General features: G+C 41.5%; 1 protein-coding gene across 2 annotated transcripts in view; it reads left to right on the top strand.

Moving 5' to 3' along the window:
- Positions 1 to 9266, top strand: part of FMN1 (formin 1) — a 409376-nt gene that overhangs the window by 383981 nt on the left and 16129 nt on the right. For both annotated transcript variants that reach the window (XM_007462518.1, XM_007462519.1), the window contains one exon: positions 974 to 1123. In XM_007462518.1, the coding sequence (XP_007462580.1) occupies positions 974 to 1123 (150 nt within the window). The remainder of the gene's footprint in view (positions 1 to 973; positions 1124 to 9266) is intronic.

Below are 9266 nucleotides of genomic sequence, written 5' to 3'. Positions count from 1 at the left end.
ATTCCTGCTTTGATTAGTTTCCAACACCCTAGAAAAGGGGGCCATTTATTTAAGTGTTCCTGCTCATATGGCAAATGAGCTTGTGGGGCTTGGAGTGGGTGGGGATAAGGATTGAGGGCAGAGCTATAAATTGCTGCAAAGCCGGTGCCTCCAAGAAGGGCTGCTTGGGAGGCCTGGGTAGTCATCTGGGAATGAACCTCCAAGGAGTAGGTCAGGAGGTTCTTAGTGATATCTGGGAATCACCCTTGTAAAACCTGGGTTCTTTTCTGACTGGGTTAGAGATCATTTTTTAAGATCAAAAATGGTTTTTCCTCCAATCCTTGCTATATCCTCAATTCTATGTATTTTTGTACATTGATGGTTTGTATTCCTGTATCACATCAAGCTTTAAAATGTAGCTTTCTTAAATATCATTTGGTCTACGTCTCTTATTTTACCCTTGAAAAAACTGAGAGCCCAGTGTTGAATGATTGACCCAAGATTATAAAGCCAGCAGATGCCAGAATAAGGATAGAACAGTCTCTTGATTTTCTGTGAAGCACTCAACAGATTGATGATTCCCCGTGGGCTCTCTAACTGTCTGTCCACTGCTGGTGATGCAGAACCAACGTGTCATTAGTGTTCCATGTAATCATTCAACATAACACAAAGAGCAGGTAAATGACATGGATTTGAGATGAAGAACAAGCCCCAAAACCTACATACACCCTGGAATTATACATGCTGGTTTTATACAGATAAGATGTGCCCAGGAGTATCCCCAACCATGTTAAATTTCTTAGATAATTGGCTTGAACACGTAGGTCTTACTGAGGCTTAGGATAAGCCGCAGTGACTCAAGCCTGGGCTTCTGTGCTAGAGAAGAGAAGCGTGTGGGAGAAACTCTGCCGGTGTCCTCTCTCCTCCCCTAATGGGTATTAGCGTTGACAGCCTCTCACCCTCTACCTCACTGTTTTTTTCTCTACATTTGCAGTTTTGAAACAACAGTAGGATATTTTGGGATGAAGCCAAAGTCTGGTGAGAAGGAGATCACACCCAGCTACGTGTTTATGGTGTGGTATGAGTTCTGCAGTGACTTCAAGACAATCTGGAAACGGGAGAGTAAAAACATATCTAAAGAAAGGTAAGGCTCTAATAGATTGATTAACACCCCATTCGGGGGTCTAGGAAACCTCTCTCTCAAACCTAACGAAGTGTGTGCATCTCACCCATGTCAGTATCGCCTTTCAGATCAAGTGGATGCCGAGGAAGGATTACTGCCTCAGAGTTCATAGGGAAATTCGGGGGAGGCTTGCTGTCCGCACAAGCAAATACACTCACGTGATCTGATAAGTTACACTTTCTTAACCCCTTCCAATTACTAGCTAGTAAATGAAAGGGGAGCTGTGCTAATTTGCAGCAGATTGCTTTTCTGTGTATTTTCATGTTGGCCCAGGCTAAATGAGGCAGCCTTGCTGTCGCAGACAGTACAGACAAATAAAAGTGAATGCTTTTCCCATTAATATACTGAACTTGCATCAAAGGGAAATCTCCGAGAGTCGGGCCACACTTAGCACGGTGTTGAAGCCCCGCTCTGGATTTACAGCGCCACTTCTGACTCCCCGTATCCTGCTGAGGACATCAAACTGCGTGCCGCTCGCCTCATTGCAGCCTCCTGATTTTATTAGTTGGGGGTAGAGGGAAAACCTCGGCCCTGAATACAGGGAGAGTGTGTGTGTGTGTGTGCGCGTTTTCCTTAGAGAGAGACTGAATTTGGCCCTGTTGATCAGAACACAAAAGCATTTCTGCTTGATCAGTGTTTTGATCAGGTTGCCACTGTTCAACAAAGGGTGTCATGGATTTAAACTTCAAACAAGTCTTGCTACTACTCCTGCAGAACAGATGTATGAGAGTGTCATTCAAAGTGGAGTCGGAGACAAATTCTACAAATGAAGGGAAGTGGTTTAATTGTAGCATCTATATCTCACTAAACACTGAGACCTGAGATTCCAAAATGCAGTTATTTTTGCTCTTTACTTTGTAATCAGAGAAACGGTATGCACATAATATATCTACACAGACACACACACACACACACACACACACACACACACACACACACAGTACACTAATATGTTTTACCTTAAAAAGCTACTTTAAAGGGCTCATTAATTTAGAGATTTCTTGACTCAGTCTTACTGAATCTCTAAATATTTTCTCAGGGAATTTTTTCACAAGCCTGCTTTCTTTCTAAGGAAGTCAAAGAGCTTTAAAAATATTTATCAACACATCTTCCCACCATTAACTCTTTTGGAACTTGGGAGTTAAACTGAGTATATCCATTATAGGGATAAAATGAAGCAGAGAAAAGTGACATTGTTAAGAAAATAGATTGTTGATAATAACAGGAACAAAACAACCCTAAAAATTTTGACATCCCACTCATTGTTCTCACCCTGCAATCTCTTGTTTAGCCCTTTAAGCTAAAATAAGCTTCTGTGGAATACATGCTGTGTTTTGTGAGCCTCAGAGGAAAAGTGACAGAGCCAAGCTCCTCTCTCTCTAACAAGGTAGCAGCTGGCCAGTCAGCTCTCCACGTCCACACCCGAAGGCCAGGGAGCCCCTCAGAGGGCCCTGAATGTCCAGCCTTTGCTAAAGATTTTACACCTGAGATTTTGATCCTAGCCCTTAGTGAATCTGTCCTTGTTGTTGGAGCCCTTAAAATGGTCCCAAAAAACCAAACGAGACGGTAAAGAATTGCTTTTCATTTGAATAATCTTCTATTGAAATCCTGAGCCGTATTCCAAACGGAGGAGTTTTTCCCTATCACAGAAGTTAGACCACACTCACTGTGGGCCTGCGGTGGTTCCAGCCACCCTTCAGAATGACCTGTTCTCTGATTCCTAGTGATGGGTACTTGCTGTGCTGCTTCCTGGGTATAGCTGGTGAATTGCCTACTTCACACTCTGTAAACCAACACCTTTAAAGGGTCATGACTTCCCGGGACCCTTTTCAGATCTTCTCATTTAGCAATTTCAGGGGTTTCTTCATTCCAGCCGTGCTTTGTGAGATGGATCACCAAGGTTTCCAACCTAAAACAACATCTCTGAAAGTTCATGATGGCTCATAAAGTATTAGTGGAAGCAGCTTGTTTACAAAAATCTTTTTGTTAAGAAATGTTAGCGCATTATATATATTACCGCTCATCCTGTTCAGTAAACTGGTTAATATCCAGGGTTTTCTCGTGAAGTGAGGATTTTTTTCAGTTGTTCTCTATCTGCTAAGGGTTTTAGCATTTAAACAATTGGAATCACATATTCGTTGCGGTGAAATAAGCGAATTGAATTCTTCTATTACAATCAAATGAAAAACAATATGATTGCTTTGTCTTGACCCATATTTAATGATGTTTGATATTGTCATTTTTTATTGTGCTTCTCCAGCAAATCCCAACAACCCTAAATGTCAGGAGGTAGCATAAGATAATATGAAGACATCCTCAAAAATTAAATTCATAATCAAATGAAAACCTCATAGCTTGTAACTATCAGGGAAAAAAAAAAAAACTATAGTTTGGGATCCCATCCAAAGGAATTTCATCCCCTTGATTTTGAGAGGTATTTGAAGGCCAACTAAAACCCCCAAAATCACTGAGAAAAATTAAGGATCAGTAATAGTATTTTCAAAGAGACAGATTCACTTCCAAATGAAATGGAAGTTTTGAAAACGACTTTAGGTCACTTGAGGTCAATTTTAAGGGATAGAGAATATTTACTTCTTGTTCTGCTTAGTATGGTTTCCATGGACGCACATTAGCTTGATGCAAAATCGAAATGATGCAGCTCCACAGCAGGGTAACAGCTACCCCTCATGAGACCCAGAACGATGTCTGAACACACAGGTGACTGATAAAAACGTCCAGTGTGCTTGTGCCTTGAAAATGAATGATAAACCCCCTATTATTAAGCTGGTATCAGGACACAATTCTGTATTTGAGTAGAATACATATAGTATTTCACTGGGGATATGGTTTACCTGCAGATTAACTCTCAGTAGAAGAGCAGGCTACTGTATGATGGTATATTAATGGCATGCAACTTTGCTTGTCGTGTATGCCAATATTAGGCAAAATAGAAAACTTCTGAGTCTAGAAGTTTTGGCCCAAATCCAGAGCGCCTCGCTCCCTAGACCTTCAGTCTGTGACCCACTGAAGGTGGGTGACCCACTCAGTCCTCATGGTGCCCCTAGTACTAGAACTCATCCTCCAGTGAAATATACCAGGTCCTTCTCTTACCCCTGCTGAGTACTTACTGGCAGTGCTCAGTAGTGTAAAAAAGACCTCTAGAGAGAGAGTTGAAACCCAGCATTTTTATGCCATTAATTTGCTTTGTGATCTTGGGCCAGTAACTTATTGCCTGGAGGACCCAAATATCATATCTGTAAAATGTATGTATTGGGATGAAGCAGGAACCAAATGTTCACTAAGATCTTTTCTAGCTCAAAATCTCTGTGAATCTAGAAACTACTTTTTTTTTTTTTTTTTTAATATTTTGAGAAACTGTTTTATTTCTGAGATAATGCCCCTCACCTTTGCTGTTGAGCTCATAGGGGATTATACTGAAAGACATTCCAAGCCAAGGTCTGGTGGTGAGTGGGGAAGAGATTTGGGGGCAGGGATAATTTTCACTGTCCTCTTGGACTTGGTAAATGTCTACAGCTTCCTTGGCTTACACTCCCAGTTTCTCCCCTAAAATACTAAGGGTGGTCTTGAAGACCACATTTTTTTAACTGAAAATATACACACAAAAATATTTTCATCTGCATCCAACATTGCGTTTACTGGTTTATGAAAGTTCATCAAGATTTTTATTCTGAGAGGCAGCTTTGCCTCAATTTTACCTTTTCATGCAGTTTTGTATTTGTGTCTCTTGACAGCCAAACCAGTCAATGAATTTTTGCAACACACATTTCTTCCACCTATTAAATCAACAGATTATTCGAGCATATGCATAGTTGCAAGGAGATAACCTAATTTTTGCTGTTACCTTTATTGACTATTCTTTACTCATTTTCTGCTTTTTCTTTTTCTTTTTTTTTTCCCTGTTTAATTATTCCGGGATATACAACCCTTCCTTATGAAGTTTTCCACTATTTAGACTGCTCCCCACATATGCCCACACGTGCACACACAGAGGCCACAAACGACTACTCCCCACAAAATGAGCTATGAATTTGCAAAAGGTAAAGAAGTCCTAGGGGGCTCATGACTCCAGGAATAAAGTCTTGGCAAATAATTCAACCCTGAGCCAAAGCAGACTTTAAAAGTACCATTTAAAAACCCATAATGGGTAAGTAATGAGTGAATAAGGAGTTTGGTGAATTGTATGTGAAATGCAAATAAGACATTTCATTATATACATAACTATAATTTACACCATGGGGGAATGGATGGTTAGTTTGGGGGTTTTTAGTTCAGCTAAATAACAACAGAGTTTTTGTTTTAGGTGTATTACTTGCAGTTATTATGGTTAATTATGCAACTGCCATACCCTTGACAGCAGAGCTGTTGTGGAGCTATCCCAAAGCTGTTCTCAGGGCTCACTGCTCAGGTCACTTTAGGACCAGGAGCTGGGGACTTAGAGAGGCCATCACTCAACCCACAAAGAAGCCGTTGATTGCAGTGTAGACATCGCAGGAATTCCTCTCTTTATATGATAGTTATTCCTGGAAAAAGTTCCATAAACTAAAATTTTAATTTATTCAATCATGATCATTACAGTAACGTCTAACAAGTTACCCTAACCCTCTGTTACGTGGTTAAATGATTTATATACACTTAACTGCTAAGAAGCTTCATATTTTAAAGGACCCCTTTAATAATACGAATAATCACCCCCCAAGTTACTCGGCAAAACTTTGAATTTTCCTAAGTCACACTTGAAGGCAGTTCTGTAGAAATACACAAACGGTAAATGTCCCAACAAGTTAACATAAACAGAATGTGTGATTATCGTAATCACAAAGAATAAAACCCGCTTATTTCGCAAGCAATGAATTTAAAACTACTGCAAAATTAAAAGTATGCCATGAGTAAGGAGAGGAGATAGTAGACTTCTAAATGGTAAAAATTATGGGATCATTGATTCTAAAAAATTAAAACACCTCTTTTGACCCTCTTTCCTCTAGCGATCTCCTGTTCCTTCCAGCTTCTTAAAAGAAGAGTTTATATACATTTCCTCATTTATTTTTCCATAACACACATCGACTCTCCTTTCTGTATCAGTAAGAATAAAGCCTCGGCTGCCATAACAAAGACCAAAGTAACTGTTGCTTAAACAAGAAAAATTTATTTTACTTTTGCCTAACAATCTGAGTATAAACTGTTTAGAAGTTCAGAACCCAGATTCCTTTTCTCTTGTGGCCACCATCATTAGGTGTGGTCCTTATTCACAAGTGTAAAGATGGCTCACATCACGTCCACCAGCGCCACTGCTGCTGAGTTCCTGCCAGTAGAAAGGGGAGGGCACACCATTTCCTTTAAAGGGGGGTGGACCTGGAAGGTAGACATATTTCATTGAGCAAAACTTAGTCTCACGGCTATATGCAAGGGAGACCAGGAAATGCAAGTTTATCTGGGAGCCATGGGCCCAGCTAAAGACTCATGGGTTCCATTACTAAAGGGAGCAGAAAAAATGGATGTTGAGGCTAGTGGCAGACTTTGCCACCTTTCCATTTGTGAAATCAGACAGCTAACTCCTTGCCACTACTGGCTTTTGACACTGATGATAGTTTCTTCCGTCTTGAAGATGCTCTGAGGGTACTCTGGGTTTCCTTCTGCAAAGGTGACCGCCACTCTTCTATTTCCTTCATCGGCTCGTCTTTTTCTTCTATTCCTTAAGTGTGGACCTTCCCCAGGGTTCAGATCTCTGGTCCTCTTTTCTGCTCTGTACTCTATCCCTAGTTAATCCCAACCATTCTCATCACTTCACCTGTCACCTCTTTGCCAAGTCCTCCTACCCAGAAACAACCTCTTAGTTCTAAGTCTTAGACTCAAATGTCCTGCTTCACGCTAAACGTTCCCACCGGCTGCCCAACTCTCATCTGCAATTCAGTATGCCTACTCTGAGGGTCCCTAAATTTCATTTGCACCCTTCTCCTCCTAGTAGCCAAAGGCAGGCTGGAAACCTGAACTGTCTTTAATGCTCTAAGACTCACTTTCCGCCCGCGGCTAACTTCTCAGTTTTACCTCCTTAGTGGTTATTCCTTTTCATCCTGTTTTCTCGGTGGCTTTGCCTAGTTCGGGACCTCATCTCTCACCTGGATTATTGCTACATCCTTCTGACTGTTCTCTCTGCCTACAGTTTTTCTATTTCCTCTTCATTGGCCCTTAATATTGCATCCAGCTATCTTTCTGAAACAAGTTAGATCACATCTATTTCTTTGAACATATCCCGTTTAAGCATATTCTGTTCTGAAATAAAGGCAAGAAAACCAGCCATGATTGGTACTTATATTCATTAACTTTGGGGGCCTTACAACAGCCCTGAAAAAATGTATTCCTACTGTGCAGATAAGCAGAGGAGAGAGTAAACGAATTACCAACATCACAGTTTCACTCCTAAGCAACAGAATGGGGATAATGACCTAGGTCTTATGTGACACTAAAGCTTGAGCTTTTTCAAGTATTCTGTATTTCTCCCAAATTAGAGCATGAGCCTCCAAAAACTTGCCTTAACTCACTTTCCAACCTCATTTCCCATATCCTCATCCCCCACATACCCATGATATTGACTCAGTGTTTCTCACATCTACACATTCTTGCCTGGTGTTCTCATTGGGTGATTTCTTTACATTGCATTGTCCCAGTGATTTCCTGCTGGAGCTATCTTTCCTCCAAAACTGGGGCAGGGGGAGATGGTTACTATCTCTTTAATTTTGGCATTAGTGATTTCTTTTTCATTCATTTTCTTATGGACACTCTTCCCCCTCAAATAAATCATAAGCTGTTGAAGACAAGGGCAATGCCTCATACTTCTTTGTTCTCTCTCTAGCATCTTATATTTCCTTATGCGTAGTGAGCGCTCAATTAATATTTGTCGAACAAATAAACAGTCACTGTGTTTTCGTTTGCCACGTTGAAATTGATTACAGAATTTGCTGTCTGCTGCTGATAGATGAGAGATCTTATTTATTTAGACTTTGGTGGTAGAATTCCCCAAACATATCCCATATGGGTTGCTTTTGCTCAAGTATCTAAAATCTTTAGAGCTTGGTTAAAGAGGATGGACATGTTCAAAACAAGAAAGACTAGTTCATGGGGTAAAACAATCACCTTCTCTGCTCTTGCCTGTATTACTTTCAATTTGTCTTAAAAAAAAAAAAAAAGAAAGAAAGAAAGAAAGAAACAAAGAAGGGAGTGAAGGTCTTTGGGATTCAGGCTGTGTCAAGCCTCACACCTCTTCAGAGCTCACATAAGAACCTTTGAGAGCATCCGTCCACGCGCTCTTTCCCTAGCTTGGCAGACAGCAATGGAAACCCAAAGTAAGTCTCCTTCATTCAGCTAGAATACTTCTAAGTTGCTTATCTGTGGGACTCCTGACAGCTCCTGCCTTGGGCAGAGAAGAGATGGAATAGGGGGCTGCCTGGGTAGTATGATTTGAGGGGCGCCAGAAAGGCTGCCTGCTCCACCCAATCTCCCCTGCTTCCTCCCCCTTTTCGTTTTAGTCACCCCTGCAAACAGGCTCTGATCAGTTCCAGTTTTTGGTGAGACTTGGTAGGTGGTAAAGGTTTCAAAACCAAGGTGGGAGCGGGGGCGGGAGTTGGCATCTACAAGCACGTGCATGTCTCCATTATCAGGATTGGAAATGTCTTCCAAAGACAAGCAATGCATTGCAATTAAACTTGCAGATTTATGTCCCGGGGCCGGCTTGAGTTTCCAGGCTGCCTCCCAGACGCCTCTCCCCGAACAAGGAAACGCAATGCTGTTACCTCTCACTCCACACCTAAATCGCCCCGGCGGCTCAGGGTGTTTCGTCTACCAAGTGCAGAGTGATTGGCTTTAACTGATCATGCATTCCAGGGCAAGTCCAGGACCCCCCCCCACCACCACTTCCACTCCCCTGTGGCCTGGGGGAGACGCTCTGCAAACGGAAGCGGTCTTTGTTCTGCAATTAATCATTTGAAGTCAAAGTGTGTTTGGGAACTACAAGTGATAACCCGCAAAAGCTATCAAGTGGCTGATTGTGTAGCTGGTGAAATGTGGTCTCTAGGAGGACTTCCTTCATTGT

The sequence above is a fragment of the Lipotes vexillifer genome, unplaced genomic scaffold, assembly GCF_000442215.2.
Source record: "Lipotes vexillifer unplaced genomic scaffold, Lipotes_vexillifer_v1.1 scaffold164, whole genome shotgun sequence".
Lineage (NCBI taxonomy): Eukaryota > Metazoa > Chordata > Mammalia > Artiodactyla > Lipotidae > Lipotes > Lipotes vexillifer.
The sequence above is the reverse complement of the archived record's forward strand: the minus strand, read 5'-3'. Positions and strand labels throughout refer to the sequence as shown.